This window comes from Lacerta agilis, chromosome 9 (genome assembly GCF_009819535.1).
Source record: "Lacerta agilis isolate rLacAgi1 chromosome 9, rLacAgi1.pri, whole genome shotgun sequence".
NCBI classification, from domain to species: domain Eukaryota; kingdom Metazoa; phylum Chordata; class Lepidosauria; order Squamata; family Lacertidae; genus Lacerta; species Lacerta agilis.
In genome coordinates this window covers 62,192,606-62,209,252 of record NC_046320.1, presented here as the reverse complement: position 1 = coordinate 62,209,252, position 16,647 = coordinate 62,192,606, and the positions used below count along the sequence as shown (strand labels likewise).

General features: G+C 44.4%; 1 protein-coding gene across 1 annotated transcript in view; it reads right to left on the bottom strand.

Moving 5' to 3' along the window:
- The window catches only part of PRKG2 (protein kinase cGMP-dependent 2), a 62,781-nt gene extending 48,176 nt beyond the window's left edge, over positions 1 to 14,605 (bottom strand). Inside the window, exons 1-2 of the mRNA XM_033160928.1 lie at positions 14,393 to 14,605; positions 9,007 to 9,540 (exon numbers count right to left, since the gene is read on the bottom strand). Coding sequence (XP_033016819.1) covers positions 9,007 to 9,527 — 521 coding nt within the window. The 5' untranslated portion in view covers positions 9,528 to 9,540; positions 14,393 to 14,605. The remainder of the gene's footprint in view (positions 1 to 9,006; positions 9,541 to 14,392) is intronic.
- Positions 14,606 to 16,647: the final 2,042 nt, after the last annotated feature.

The window sequence follows — 16,647 nt, the reverse complement described above, 5'->3', positions numbered from 1 at the left end:
CCCCATGTGATTCTATTATATCTTAAAAGCTCTGTAGGAAAAAAGCAAAATACCAGAGAGAGAGAGAGAGAGAGAGAGAGAGAGAGAGAATGAGAGTGCATTAGCTCAGAGAACTTGCTGCTTCCAAGAGGAGACTAGTTTCTGAATGGTACAGTGAATTCTCAAAGATGGTCGCATGGCTAGCTTCAGTAAATAGCCTCCTCACATGAAACTGTGCTGCAATGTGTCTCCTCCCTAGGCACCAAAGGTAAATAGCTGGAGTGCCAAACCAGCATTGGCCCAGTTTCTATGAGGGATGCTGCTGCCAAGGGGAAGAGAGGTTAAGACTTGGGCACCTCCCAGCTGGTCCTGGTCGTCTGATGTTACCACTAGGGCAGGCATGGCCAAACTTGGCCCTCCAGCTGTTTTGGGACTACAATTCCCATCATCCCTGACCACTGGTCCTGTTAGCTAGGGATGATGGGAGTTGTAGTTCCAAAACAGCTGGAGGGCCAAGTTTGGCCATGCCTGCACTAGGGGGAGCCACACTGCAGCTGCTCTCACATGGCAGAAGGTCATGGCAGAAGGGCCTTGAAGGATCTCTACACAATCGCTCTTGGTTCCAACCCTCTGTTACACACAGCCTATATACTAATGAACCGAACACATAGTCTGTTCTTTTCCTCATTATTACTTTCCTATCAACTTACTCTCCACTCCCATTGCCAACAATTCAATTTGTAATTTTTATTTGCACGGGTGTGCTTATTTATCGCCAGGAACATAAAGAAACATTAACTCCATTAAAGGCCCGTCTGGCGCAGTTACTTTCTCCCTATAAACGTTGATTGATGAAACAAAAATTACAAACTTCGCCCTGCTTCCCCATTAAATTTTCTCAGGGTAATAATTAGTGGGTGCATAATCGTACATAATCACCTGCATTATATGATATTGAAGTGGGGGGGGGGAGACACAAATTACGAGGTTCAAACATCAAGAGCTGAAGGGAAAATGGAAAACAAAATTGCAATGAGGAATAAAGAGAAACCAAGGCAAAAATGAAAGGAATTAAAGGGACAATCCACTGGGAATCTCTCCTGCATAATCCCATAGACATTAACGGGAGCTGAGTTGTGCAATGCCATTATGCTGCTCTTATACAAGTCCCATTCACTTCAATGGGGTGCATGTGGAATCTCGCAGGATCCAAGCAGTGGTGGTTGATAATAATAATAATAATAATAATAATTATTATTATTATTATTATTATTATTATTATTATACCCCACCCATCTGGCTGGGTTTCCCCAGCCACTCTGGGCGGCCCCCAACAGAATATTAGAAACACGATAAAACTTCAAACATTAAAAACTTCCCTAAACAGGGCTGCCTTCAGATGTCTTCTAAAAGTCAGATAGTTGCTTATTTCCTTGAGGGCATTCCACAGGGCGGGCGCCACTACTGAGAAGGCCCTCTGCCTGGTTGAGTGGCAGGAGAGACAACCTGCTTCCATTTGATTTAGCCTCGCACTTCCTAAGGCAGCTTCCCCAACCTAGTGTCCTCCAGATGTTCTGGACTACAAGAAGCAGATGTTCTGAGAACTTATTATTGCTTAGACACTTAAACTTCGAGCTTGGAAGTATAAACATCCAGTGTCTTATTTTGCAATGATCTGAGGATCTCACAGCCCTTGATACATTTGAACACATTTCTTCTAAATGCCAATTGTGTGGGTCCCTATCTGTTCATTTCGATGGCTTGTATCAACTTATACGTTTAAATTAAGATGGTTGCGCAGGCTTCTTCCTCCCCGCCCTTTCACTCCCCCCTTTTCTCTGTGTTTTATTTTTTCTGTTTTCTTCTTTGTTGAATTGGTTATTAAAACACACACACACTTAAATCAAAACGTTCTTTTTCTGATGCCAACTGAAAATATTCCAAGGCCAACTACACTATGCAAATTAGATGCAATGGGAACATTTTCTCAGATTAAAATCCTATGCACATTATAGACTAATTTGCATGGGATTCCCCCCCTCCCCAAATAAAATTTTCCAATTCAATTTTTTCCCAGGAAACCCATATCACTGGTCCCATGGGACTGATATTAACAACATACAACAAGTGTGCTCCCATGCATATTTCATAGACTGGAAGACATTATAATACAGGGATCAGCAAACTTTTTCAGCAGGGGGCTGGTCCACTGTCCCTCAGACCTTGCAGGGGGCAGACTATATTTGGGGTGTGTGTGAATGAATTCCTATGCCCCACAACTAACCCAGAGATGCATTTTAAATAAAAGCACACATTCTACTCTTGTAAAAACACGCTGATTCCCGGACCATCCTCGGGCTGGATTTAGAAGGCAATTGGGCTGGATCCGGCCCCTGGGCCTTAGTTTGCCTACCCATGGTATAATACTTTGCCAGGCATTTCCTTACAATTTATTCTAGGAAACCTTGGCTTCATTTCCTCATATTGATGCTAACAATAGGCATGCAACCACAACACAGTGGAAATTTGTGGGGTGAGAATAGAGCAACCCTTCCTTTATTTGTTCCCTCCCTGATCTTTATTGTAATTATTACCATGTTCTCTGGCACTTTGGCTATCCTTCTTTGGCAATCTATGAGCGGAGAAATATCCCCATTCATACACTGGACAAGGTCATACCATTTGTGCTATGGAAAGAGAAGTGGCTGAATTGCAACTAATCACCAAACTTAAAACCATGGAGAAACCTGGTCTGAACAAAGACATTGGATTCTTATCTCATTATACATAACAAAGCTATCTTTAGCCATCTCACCCCTTGCCTTTCCCTGCAAGACTAATTGCAGCCGTTAAGAGTCGTCAACAGGTTTTCCACACCTATCAGCTGATCACCCATTCCCACCACCCTTCTGAGTAACACCCCTCCCCACTCCCTCACTATATTTAAGGATCTGGTGACTTCTGTTTCAGTGTATCTGAAGAAGTGTGCATGCACAAGAAAGCTCATACCAAGAACAAACTCAGTTGGTCTCTAAGGTGCTACTGGAAAAAAATTTCTATTTTGTTTCAGCTATGTATAGTTCGAGGTCAAACGGGGCTGCTGCAAACCATATATTTTATTTATTAATACTTCTCTTTTTTCAAGCTATGTTTTCAAACACACCAGGAATGTGCTTCAAAAGCCAGATCTGTTTTACGACGGGGTGGGTTCCTCTGGCACTCATCTCAGTGATAATGACATGTTTTGGAAGGGGATCTGTTGGTTGAAAGACATTTCAAGCTCAGTCCCTGTTGCTTGGGGAGTTTGGGGGGGGGGGGAAGCTGCTAAATCCAACCTGTAACTTGAGATAAAAACCAACTTCATTTTTTCCATCACATATCTTGGTTTTTCCCTTGATGTCCTACAGGCACTCTTCCTTGGGCTCCAAAATATATTCTTATCATTTAGATTTCTTACTTGCCCTTCCCCACAAGTACGAAAATCATAATTTGGTGCCTGCCCTGGCAGCAGACAACCCGCTGGTTGCATTTTGTGTTTTGCTGTTCGGTTGTGCTGACTGCACTAATAAATTGCCTTTTTCCAGGGGGAGGGAGATGTGGAGAAAAATGGGGCTGTTGGGCCATTGCTCTACCTAGTTGAATATCATCTGCTCTGACCAGCAGGGGTGTCCCAAGGTTTCTGGGATTTCCTAGTGCTAATATCCCAGTTCCTTCATGACTGGAGATGTCAGGGGTTGCCTGGGGTCTTCTGCATAAAGGACAGTATTTTTTAAAAAATACCTATAATAACTACATTTGAAAGACGGGCTAAGCCAACATCCAGCGAGAATAGGTAGATTGAAAAAGGGAAACGGATCCCTTTGAGGATGGAATCATGCACCTTTTGTAAAATAGAATATAAGAAGATAGAATTGTGATTTTTCCATTTTTTGTATTTCTGTTAAGAATAAGGTGACAGATATAAGACGATAGATAAGGATTAAGATTAGTTGTAAAAGAAGAGTCAAAGTACTTACAAAGTTACTACAGTATATTTGAAATGAACGCAGAAGAGAGGACGTGAGGAAGTCCCCCAAGTAAGATTTTAAATAAGATTAAGATAGTTAAATAGGTGTTTTGTTGTTTTAGGTGGGTTTTATGTATTGTATAAGTTTTTTCTTTTTGTCTTGTATTTTTGTAGTCTGTATTGTGTATGTATTTTTCCTTTTTCTTTCTGTATTTTCTTTAAATACCAATAAATTCCTTATTTTAAAAAAAGGAATCATGCACCTTTTGGGGGATCTTTTCACAAGAGTGAACAGTGAAGGGAGCTTATTGTGCAAGACTAGACTGGACTGTGTACAGGAGGATACGAGTGAGCATCTTGGAGAGGTCGCAGCTTGCTGTGCTTTCAGGTCAATCAATACCAAAGCGAGTGGAAAAAGTCGGAATCGCCTGGGGAATTTTGCATGCTTGTGGCGATGGCTGGAAGATCATCTGACTAGATTGCAAGCTTCTCTGCATGCCTATACATCCACCCTTTGTATTTACAAGGAAGAAAAAGGACATGCCACTTGGAAACAAGGGATACATAGGAAGCTGCCTTATATAAATTGAGGGTATCGGTCCTTCGAACCCAGTGTTTTCTACACTGGTTGGCAATAGCTCTCCAGAGTTTCAGACAGACTGGGGGTATTTTCAGGCAACACGGAATTGAACTTGTGCCTATCTGCATGCAATGGCACTTCCAACGTTAAACTGAACTGATTGCCACATGAATTTATTGGCACTTCTGTCACTATAAGCCATGTCCCATACAGATGAAGGGACAGAATGACCTTTTATTGGCATCTACAGAGCAAAACACCAAGTGATGAACCAGATTCCTGTTGGCTCTAATGACTAGCCTGGCAAGCTTGACAGTCTGGCTTCTTTTTTAAAAATAGTCTCCAGTTCAACACTGGCACGTCCGCAAGCCAATGCACAGAGCAATAGGTCTGCTGCACCTTGTCGTCTGACCAAGCATTTGCAGGAAGTGTTCTGCATGCTGTCTCTCGGCCAACCCTCATATTTTCTCCTTGCAAATGTTGGTCATTTCTACAGGAAGAATGCAGCTGGCCAGCTCAGGAGCATAATATCACACGTTACTAACTATCGCTGGCTAGTCACACATCCTGCCCCTTGCAGTCTTGTGTGCTATTGACTGAATTGTACCCCAAGTTTGGTGTGTTGCCTTTTGTCCAGAGGGTAATAAATGGTAGGTCTCTAATGTCAGAGGGACATTTCCTGGGGAAAGCATTCCACAACCAGGGAGCCAACACTGAAAAGGCCCATTCTCAAGTAATGCTCTGTCTAAAATAGGCTCTTAAAATACAGCCACCGTTCTGTTTAGAGACAACACATAGGGAAGAAGCTCTGGACACTGCTTTATTTGGCTGACACATAGTTTCATAGTCTGTGAGTGCTGCCATTATGCTGAGACCTAGGAACTGCTTCTGGAGTGAATGAGGCAGCCTTAAAGAACAGTTCCAGAAGGGCACAGTGAGAGGGGAAAGAAGACAAAGAAGAAAATGAGCACCTTAACTGATAGGATGTCCTGGAACAGAATAATACAACATCAAAAGTTTTTAGTGCACATGAATTCTTACTAGTCTATCTGCTCAAATGGGCCTGTGCCAGCCACCTGTGGTGTACAGAGGACCTGAGAGGAAAAGAATAAACTCTCCCAGTTTACAAAAGCTTTTCTGCTTCGGTGTCTGAAAGCAATTCTTACAAGGGCAACAGATGAATGGGTATTTGAAAGCCTGGGTTAATATTTAGTTTTTCTGTGCTGGAAATGCAAAACTGTGGAAGGTACCTTTTATCATATGTGGTGGACATGCCCAAAGGTTAAGGCTTTCTGGGAGAAGATTTATAATGAACTCAAGAAGGTAATGAAAATTACTTTTAGTAAGAAACCAGAGGCCTGCCTTTTGAGCATGACCAATCATGAGATACCCAGTCAGGATAGAGTGTTTTTTATGTATGCCACAACAGCTGCTAGAATTTTACTTGCAAGAAACTGGAAAGGTGAAGAGCTCCTGACAGTGGAAGAATGGCAGATGAAGCTGATGGACTTTATGGAACTCGCCGAACTGACCGCGAGACTCCAAGACCAGAGGGAGGAGAAGGTGCAACAGGATTGGAAGAAATTTAAGGATTACTTAAAAAATCGTGAAAAGCTAGATATTTGAAGCAGAATCGGCTTGTTTAATTGGCTTTAGCTAGTTGATGTTAGATGAAAATAGTATACAAGAAGTAATGTTATGAATGGTTTAGAATATTTAGAAATGCTTAAGGATATGTTGTTTAAGTAATGAATTATATATGATTAGTTAGTATTTTAAAGATTATTAAGAATAGTGGTGAATGTTAAGAAAATAGTTACAAAGTTACCAAAGTATATTAATTTTGAACGCAGTTGAGAGAACGGGGGAAGTCCCCCAAAGAAGATTTGAAACTAGAATTAAATAATGATTCTTTAATGTTCCTGTTTAGGTATGTATAAGTTTTCTTTTGTTATTTTTTATGTTGTTTTAATGTGTTTGATGTGTTTTTTTATTATTTGTTAATTGTTTTTGTTTATCTGTTTGATATATTCGTTGTTTATTGTAGAAAATAATAAAATCTTTAAAAAAATATATTTAGTTTTTCTGTGCAGTAACAGGCACCATCCAGAAAAAAACCGTTCTATTATGCACAAATAAATCCAGAAATAAATTTGATGGGCAATAAACAAACATACAGTTTAAGACACACATTTAAATGCAATCCACCCACCCTCCCGCGCATTTGCAAACACCAAATGGGCATTATTGGGGGAGGGGGAGAACCAACCACCATCTCCCCATTTTGGACTCCTGTTCATGAGTACTGAAGTCTACTTTTAAGGTATGGTGTAATCTCACATGCACTGGTTCACAAGCCTTGCGCACAAGCTCTTTCTCACCCCACCCCAACCGTTCCCTCTTGTCCAACTATAGGCAAGTTCCTCAGAGGCAGACGCTCCTTTTCGCTCAGCTTCTGTGCTCCGAAGAATTATAGCTTTGCTGTGGCAGTATGAACAAAAAAGGCATTCTCTTGCGCTCTAGGTTATACCTCTTAACTAAACAACAAAGTACAGCGAGGCAGTGTGATTCCCAAGGCCGCCCTGAAAGCCCATGCCAGCTATGAAAGCCCGGGGCACATTGTGGTGCAATCTTTTCCTGTCCCAGATGCGTTGCTCTTCTTGCAGCAAATGTTCTTAGAGAGGAGGCGGCTGCAAAGGCATCGCTCTGCACAGCCTCGGAGCCATCGCACCTTTCAGCTGCTCAACGGCAGACAGGGAGGGGAATCAGAGGGATAGGGGCAAATCTGGCTGTATGAGGCATTCAACCGCCCCCCCCTTTGTGGTAGTCCACCGGCTCCTTGCCCAAATTATATAAACAACCACAAGCGTGTATCTATAGACGCAGCATTAAAGCTGTCCCACACACTTACAGCTATCACGGCAGCAGACCACTACCCTGTGAAGGATCAGGGTGGTTAAAAAAAAATCAATGATTTTTAAAAATAAAAATAAGATTTTTTTTTATTTAAATGGGATTTTTTAAAATTTAAAACAGATTTTTTTTAAATTTAAATTGGATTTTTAAAATAAAATGCTTTTGGAGGAAAAATCTTTCTAAAGGTAGTTTTCTATTTAAGTTGCATTATAGTCCAAAGGCTATTCAGCAGGAAATAAGGGTTTGTTTTAAGTTTTTCATGTGTGCTAAAACTCAGTCTAAGTTGTGTGGGTTGTTTTTTTTTATCGTTTAACAACATCAGTTAACAAACATGGATACATATGCTATAATGTTATTGTTTTAGTTACAGGTGGGTAGCCGTGTTGGTCTGACATAGTCGAAACAAAATAGAAAATTCTTTCCAGTAGCACCTTAGAGACCAACTGAGTTTGTTCTTGGTATGAGCTTTCGTGTGCATGTCTCTAAGGTGCTACTGGAAAGAATTTTCTATGAAGAAGTGTGCATGCACACGAAAGCTCATACCAAGAACAAACTCAGTTGGTCTCTAACGTGCTACTGGAAAGAATTTTCTATTTTGTTTCGGTTATTGTTTTAGTTAAACTAATTGTTTAAATTGTTATTAAGGAAATGATTATTTTTCTCCTTCCATTAAAGTACAGCAGAAAAGTTGTCCAAATATAAACAGTTAAGTTATTAAACCTCACAATAATTCCATAATTATCTGTCAATGTATTTCTAAGAGTATAACCAAATCAGTAATTTTTGATATAACTGTAAAAAACTACTCTGAAAATTTATTATTCCAAAAATGAGAGCTTCAGCTGGTTGTAAATATTAAGATTATACCAGCAAGAATGAGTCTTTCTGTAAAAAGAAGAAGAAGATTTAAATCAAGTCTTATATGGAGCTTGCTGAGATGACCGGGAAACTTCGTGACCAGAGGGACGACACGGTGGAAGAAGAGTGGAAGAAATTTAAACTGTATTTAAAAAAATCACTGTATGATTGAAAATTAGATATAATTTGGAAGAAAAGTTAAGCTGTAGATTTAGAGTTTGGTTAAGTGTTTAAGAAATGTGAGAGAATGAGTTGAGATATTATATAAGATGAATGACTAGGCATTTTAATAGTAAAATAAGATTTGGAAAGATGTATAGAAATTACTAAAGATGATTGACAAGGAACGCAGGAAGGGGAGATGAGAGGAAGTCAATATACAATGTAAAGGATAGAAATTAGTGATAGATAGTAAGATTTTTTGTTTTTATTGTAGGTTTGTTTTTTGTATGATTGAATTGTTTTGTTTGTGTTTGTTTTTGTTGATTGTTGTTTTTTTATAAAATTTAATAAATATATTATTTAAAAAAATCAAGTCTTACTGACTAGTGATTTAAATCGATTTGATTTAAATCAAATCCACTCTGTGAAGGATGCACCTAGCTACGCATACTTCGGTGTGCGCACCGATCTCCCGAGCGCAGCGCACAGTGTGCCCTCTTCTCACCTTGAGGCCTTCCTGACTCTCGCCTTTTCGAAGGAGAACCGAGGCTGCTCCGTCAAGTCGTACGTCCGGGTCGTAGGCTCTGCAGACACACCTTCCTTCGCGCCTCTCCTCCTGTTGCTGCACGGGGCTGCGTGGTTGGCCCTGGGTGCTTCTTTGAGAGGGGAGAACAGGAAGGGGTTTGCCCCCTGCGTGTCCACAACATCCTGCAGCTTGTTGAGCTGGATGCATTTGCACTTGAGCTCTTCGGTGAGGTCGGCAATGGTCCGGGTTTGCTTAGCCAGCTGCTCCTGCAGCTCGATGATGTGGTAGTTCCTCTCGTGGAGCTCTTCCTCCTGCTTCTTCAGCTCCCTCTCCAGCTCCCAGATCTTGCTCCTCAGAATATCTGCCGCACCTGTGATCGTACTGATGTTCAGTCCCGGGTCTTTCAAGAACTTGCCGCTCCCTGAGCAACCCAGAGGGCAGTTTGCCACATGACTGTCTGGCCTCTTCAGGTACTTGTGTTTCACTGAACCATTTCCCATTTGGGCAGGTGACCTGGACAAAAAGGGGGGAAAAAACAACAACCACCAGTTCAAAACCCTCACTGTGATAATGGGATCAAACAACCGGAGCACTGTTTACCTGAAAGGCGAATACTGAGACTGGCAGATCTTCTCACTACACAGAAAGAAAACTTCAATCCTCTCTCCCCCCCCACACCTTTTAAAAATAATCCATCTAGCTGGATGTCAGCTTATGTGCCGCTGTGCATTTCAAACCGATGTCTCATGCAACCTGCTCTTGTTGAGCATTCCAAAGAATTTCACACATTGGAACTGAAATTCTGGTGTCAGGCTGCTAGAAGAAAATAAAACCGAACAGCAACATTGGAAATGTGGGAAGCAGGGGGAAAAAATAAGAAAGAAAAGTCAGCTTTCTGCTGCAAGAAAGCTACTGGTGTGGTTTTGAAAAAGTAGCAGTTATATTTTGATGTTTAAGTCCAAATCTCTCTCTCTCTCTCTCTCTCTCTCTCTCTCTCTCTCTCTCTCTCACACACACACACACACACACACACATGCCAATGACAGAACTGGAAGATCATTTCAGCTTGCAAACATGAAACGTTGAGCTACCAAACCTACAAATGGCTGAAAAATAGATGAGAGCTGTACTTTCCACACTATGACTTTCTCTAAAGAATTCTAGGGAACTGTAGGGTCCCCACCATAACTTAGACAGTTGTTGCATGAGGCTCTGGGTCTCAGGTAGTGATCCCCATCCTCCCTTTTCATGGGCATCTGTAGTCAAGGATCAGACTTGGGAGCTTCTTGCATTATAAGCTTGAGCTGTTTCGTTGCTCTCACATAGGGCCACTTCAGTACTGGGCTATATAGCATGGTGAGTCCTAGATTTCATGGAAGGTAGGCAGGTAGTCAGAGGCTGTGTCAGACTCTTGGTGTCTACAAAGTTTCCTATCACAGAAACTCAGGAAGATGCCTTACACAGAGCCAGACCACTGGCCCATCTAGCTCAGTATTGTCTACACTGGCTGGCAGCAGCCTGATCGCCAGGGTTTCAGGCAGCAGTCTCTCCCATCGCAACCTGGAGATGCCAGCGATTGAACCTGGAACCTTGCGCATGCAGGGCAGATGCTCCACTACAGAGCTAGGGCCCTTTTCCCTAATCCTTCCTTGCCTCTCCCTCTTTCTCTCTCCTGTCTGCTCCAGCGTGGGGAGGTTGTGACACAGGAGACTTCCAATCTCACTGCTTCTCCAGCTCCCCTCTGAAATTACGGTGGCCCTTTGGGCACCCAGAACAAAGACCCTGTGTGGTTTCTCCCAACTTCTCCCAGGAAGACTGAAGCCCACTCTTCCACAGAACTGCCAGCCAGGTGCTGACGTTGCCTCCTGGGCCATTATTACTGTGACATCGTCTCTTCCTTATCTCTCTCCATTCAAAACAGCTTGTTCCGACACACACAAGGGATGCAAATGCATGTTGCGTGCAGTTTGGTGAATTCTCATGGGGGAACCACACTGGGACTCAAACTGCTCATGGATAGCCTGTAGCTTATGCTTGCAACTGTGTTGAGGCCTGAGCTATGGAGGCCTGTAAGAGAGAGCAGTGTAATAGGTTTTTCTTCCTTATGAACACTTTCTCTCTGTAACTTTCTCTCTGTGTATGTGTGTGCATGAGAAAGAGAGAGCTCTGTAGCATTATCTCAGTGCCATCAACGTACGTTGATTTGTGACTTCCGTGAATGGCTAGCAGGGATGTCACTGTGATTGATGGGTGGCAATGAAGTTGCAAAGGACTCCGTGGGCTGTTGTTGTTGTTCCGCAGACTCTCATGCTATTTTGCTGCTGGAGGAGCATAGCTTGTTTTTCCCAGTGCACCACCAAAAGCCTTGGCATAGCGCTGGCACAAGCCCAGCTGCAGAATTAGCCCGCTCATTCTGCTCTCTGTATTACCGCACAAGTTACCCAGGTTCTAAAATATGCATGTCATTATTTATAGACTTGCATCTATTCCGGGCTGCACGTCTGGGCTAGAGAAAGAAACAGTGGGAAATAGCATTGTTTGGGGGTAGTTTGGACCACATGGCTTTCAGCCGATTGGTCCTGTGTCTTGGCTGACTCGGGGGGGGGGGGACTTGCTTTGTGGCACCTGAATTGTGATGTTCCGGTAGTAGGATTTTAACCAATGTTGTCAGAAGTCATGGGAACACTGTGTGTGTTTATGACAAAAGTGTCTCACTAAATGTAAATGAACTGTGAAAAAAGACTGTGAATTGAAAGTGGAGACGATAGATGTAGCTTTCCCTGTTTTGTAACACAAAAAATCCTTGATAAAAAGTAATTAAAGAGAGAGAGAGAGAGAGAGAGAGAGAGAGAGAGAGAGAAACAGTTGTGCAAAAATTCAGGTGCCCAGAAGCCATTTGGAACTTAAAAGATGAGCTTGGCATCTGGTTCCATGTATAGCTGTGGACCACAGGAGCAAAGGAAGATTATGTCAAGTCTGACCACAGACCTCCAAAAGGTGGTGACCCTATACCAGCAAAATACGGCTGGCTTCCTACCTTTTGCAACAATTTTTTGCACTATTCTTGCAAAATGCCCAACATGAGCTAAGTTGAAACGTACATTTATAGCCCGAGTTGCCAAGTCTCTTCCCAAAAGGTTCAAGCTGACAGACACAAGACTTCTCATTTCATCCTCAGCAGAGTCCTGTGAGGAGGTTAGGTTGACTGGTCCAATACAGCCCAGAAAAATTAGCCCAGCATCCTGTTCTCACTGGAGCCAACCAGATGCCTGTGGGAAGCCCAAGCACAACAGCACCCTCCCCAGTTGTGATTCCCAGCAGCTGGTATTGTGAGACATACACCCTCTGACAGTGGAGGTAGACCTTAGCTATCATGGTGCTGATAAAGCCACGGTTTCAGGCTTGATCCTCGTATGGGACAGCTGCATATTCCTGCATTAAAGGGGGTTGGTCTAGAAGATCATCAGGGTCCCTCTCAACTCTATGATTCTATGACTAGTAATCTTTCATAGTCCAATCCTCCATGAACTTCTCTCATCGACTTTTAACAGCCGACCGAATTGGCAGTCGTCACAACCTCTTGCGGTTCTTATTCCTTAGTTTTGCACTGTCCTTCACTGTGCAAAGAACTACTGCAGAATCATAGAATTATGCAGAGTCGGAAGGAACCGCGGGGGGTCATCTAGTCCAACCCCCTGCAGCAATGCCAGGAATCTTTCGCCCAACGTGGGGCTTGGACCCACAACCTTGGGATTAAGAGTCTCGTGCTCTATCGACTGAGCTATTTGCACTGCCATTCCCGAACCTTCCATATGGCCAATTTGGAGGGTTTGAGTGGTTGAATGGGGATTCGAACCTGTGCCTACCTGGTCCAAGTGTGACACTCTATAACACATTGACTTACATACTAAAGAACTCTGAAAGAGTAGAGCCACTTCAGCTTTTCCAGAAGGGTCAATTCCCCCCCCCCTTTACCTCTAACAGTGACACTAAATAGCTAAGAAACCAATGATAGTGACCATATAGAGAAAGAGGTGCTTGCTGCTCTGAAAACTCTTCCATTTCTCTCCTTTGCTGCCATGCTATTTAATTAACCAACACAGGGACCAGTGTGTGATCAAGTCACATCAGATCTTCATCTCTTCCTCTTCCCTATCCTGCAGAAGGAACAAGGATGCATGTGCTTTTAGCTCCAAGGAAACAGCTCCATACTACTTACTGCCCTTCCTGGAGGTGATAAAACTACTATAATCTCTCCCATCCGTGATTATTTAATATATGCATGTAGGCATGTTATATAAACTTGATTTCCCCCATTATATACCAACAGAAAAGGAGAAAGCCACTGGCATACAAACATACATACATTTTCAGCACTGACACTTGGGTGAAGCCCCACCCCGTTCTCTCCCCCACTTCCCCCCCCCACCAAAAAAGGAAAAAGAAACATGTTTTGGAAATAACATCCCACTTTGTACGTGAAACCCTAACACACAAAAAAAACTTACCGGTATGCATGTTTTTTTCATTATCACCTTGAGATGGTGGTTCAGAAGGCAATTAATAAATCAATGGTAATAACAGGAACAATAAATAGCAAGCTGAGATAAAGCTGGAATGAAGTCTCATGGTACTAAATGTCTTCTACATTAGTAAAATCCTAGCTCCAGCAATGAACACGGGTGAAATGCCGGGACGCTGGACTCCTCAGAAAAAACTGTATGCATTTTGAGCTTTAACATGTCACACTCCAGAGAAGCCCGCTATTCCTAGCTTCCAGCACAAATCTCTCCCCCAGCAGACAACTGCAAGCCCAACATTGCATAGTTGTGAAGTCCCCCCCCTTCCCCTCTCTTATTGCACATAGATGGAGAGCAACCTCACATCTTTCCCCCACCCTTTCTGCTGGAGCCATACAATGGGGGTGCAAATAAAGCAAATAATAATTGTGGTATTGCTCTCAGCTAGGTCAATTAACAAATTGTTAAGAGTCCCCAACACACACACACAAGCCAGATTCAATCAATGCACGCTTCAGGTAAGGTAGAGTTGCTGTTTTTAAAATGCACGTTCGCAGTGCTCGTTATCCTGGGTTGATTAATGCACAACACAAATGTGTGTGTGTGTGTCAGCCTGAAATTCTGGAGAGAGCCCCTGCCGGCCAGTGTAGACAACATTGTCTCGAGTGAAGGCAGCTTCCTCCGGGATGCCTCTGAGTCTGCACACTGAACCAGCGGGCGCACACGTGAAGCGACAACGCGCGTCTGGACCCCGATTTCTCTCTCCCCCCCCCCCAAGCCTCCATCCCCTCGTCTCCAAGAGCCAGGCTCGCCCGGCAACCTTCGCCCGCTTCGGCGGCACTCACCTGCCCGGTCAGCCCTGGCTCCGGCCACTGCCTTTCCAGGAACGCAGCCGGCCTCTTGCCCGGAGCCGCGGGGCCCAGAGAGACAGAGGAAGGCGGGCGGGCGCGGAGGCTGCGAGGGACGGGCAGCGCGTTCTGCGGGCACCGACGCCGCCTCCTAGCTCCAGCCGCGGCTGCTTGAAAGAGGCGGAGGTGGCAAGGGCTACTGCCTGCCTGCCTGCCTGCTTCTCTCTCCGGCGCTCAGGGGAGGGAAGGGGAGGAGAGCGCAGGCAGGAGCCGCCTCCTTGTGCCAGCCCCGCCGCTTGCCCTTCGCTCGAGGCCGGGAAGGAGGGAGGGAAGGAGGGGAGCCGGCTTGCCTGGCGCTCGGCGGTGCCACCGCTGCCGCGCATCCCCCGGGCCCCCGCGCCAGGCTGGTTGAATCCCCGGGAGAGCGCGCAGCGGCGCATAGCTAGAGAGGAGGAGGAAGAGGAGGAGGAGGGGAAAGGAGCTGTCCAGCAGAGTTCACACGTGCAGAAGGTCAGCCTCTCCCTGCAACCCGCCTCTCAGCCAGCTGGGACTTGCACGTGTGAACGCGCCACCAGCACAGAGAAACAGGGCGAGCAGCCACCCGGAAAGCGCTGGGCTTTTCGATCAGCTGTCCCCAAAGTGCTTTTCGCTGGGGTAGGCCGTTCACACGTTCGGTTGCTGCCAGGGTTTAGAAAGGAAGCCACCTAGTGCTGAGAAACCAAGCCATGTGTGTGAGAGAGAATGGGTGAATGGGTGGTGCCCCCCCCGCCTTGTGTTTGAACCCATATGGAATTGATGTTGACTGAGTTGTGTGGGTGATGGCCCATTTCACACATGCAGGTTGGTGCTGGAGGGTGACACGGCTGAGCATTGCGCAAGCTTCTGTGTCCCAGCTTTGAATGCCCTTGCCAGAAATGGGGTTGGCACCTCTGCCTGTGACTTTTAAGGTTTCACATGTTACAGAACTGTAAAGCCCTCTGTGGGGTTTGGATGGAGGTTGGTATATAAATTTAATAAACAATAATTTATATATGAATTATTTGAATTATGGTGCTGGAGGAGACTCTTGAGAGTCCCATGGACTACAAAAAGATCAAACTTATTCATCCTTAAAGAAATCAGCCCTGAGTGCTCACTGGAAGGACAGATCCTGAAGTTGAGGCTCCAGTACTTTGGCCACCTCATGAGAAGAGAAGACTCCCTGGAAAAGACCCTGATGTTGGGAAAGATGGAGGGCACAAGGAGAAGGGGACGACAGAGGATGAGATGGTTGGACAGTGTTCTCAAAGCGACTAGCATGAGTTTGGCCAAACTGTGGGAGGCAGTGGAGGATAGGCGTGCCTGGCATGCTCTGGTCCATGGGGTCACGAAGAGTTGGACACGACTGAACGACTGAACAACAACAATTTATATACTGGGAAGTAATAAGCAAACTTCTGTGTAGGTTGTCACAACTATTTCAAGCACTACAGTTCCCAGGGTTTATGGGGGGGGGGTCGGCTTTAAATATATGGTATGTATGTAGCTTATGCCTTCTCTTTAATGTTGTTGTTGTTGTTCAGTCGTTCAGTCGTGTCCGACTCTTCGTGACCCCATGGACCAGAGCACGCCAGGCACGCCTATCCTTCACTGCCTCTCGCAGTTTGGCCAAACTCATGTTAGTAGCTTCAAGAACACTGTCCAACCATCTCATCCTCTGTCGTCCCCTTCTCCTTGTGCCCTCCATCTTTCCCAACATCAGGGTCTTTTCTAGGGATTCTTCTCTTCTCATGAGGTGGCCAAAGTACTGGAGCCTCAACTTCAGGATCTGTCCTTCTAGTGAGTACTCAGGGCTGATTTCTTTGAGAATGGATAGGTTTGATCTTCTTGCAGTCCACGGGACTATCAAGAGTCTCCTCCAGCACCATAATTCAAAAGCATCAATTCTACGGCGATCAGCCTTCTTTATGGTCCAGCTCTCACTTCCGTACATTACTACTGGGAAAACCATAGCTTTAACTATACGGACTTTTGTCGGCAAGGTGATGTCTTTGCTTTTTAAGATGCTGTCTAGGTTTGTCATCGCTTTTCTCCCAAGAAGCAGGCGTCTTCTGATTTCGTGACTGCTGTCACCATCTGCAGTGATCATGGAACCCAAGAAAGTGAAATCTCTCACTGCCTCCATTTCTTCCCCTTCTATTTGCCAGGAGGTGATGGGACCAGTGGCCATGATCTTAGTTTTTTTGATGTTGAGCTTCAGACCATATTTTGCG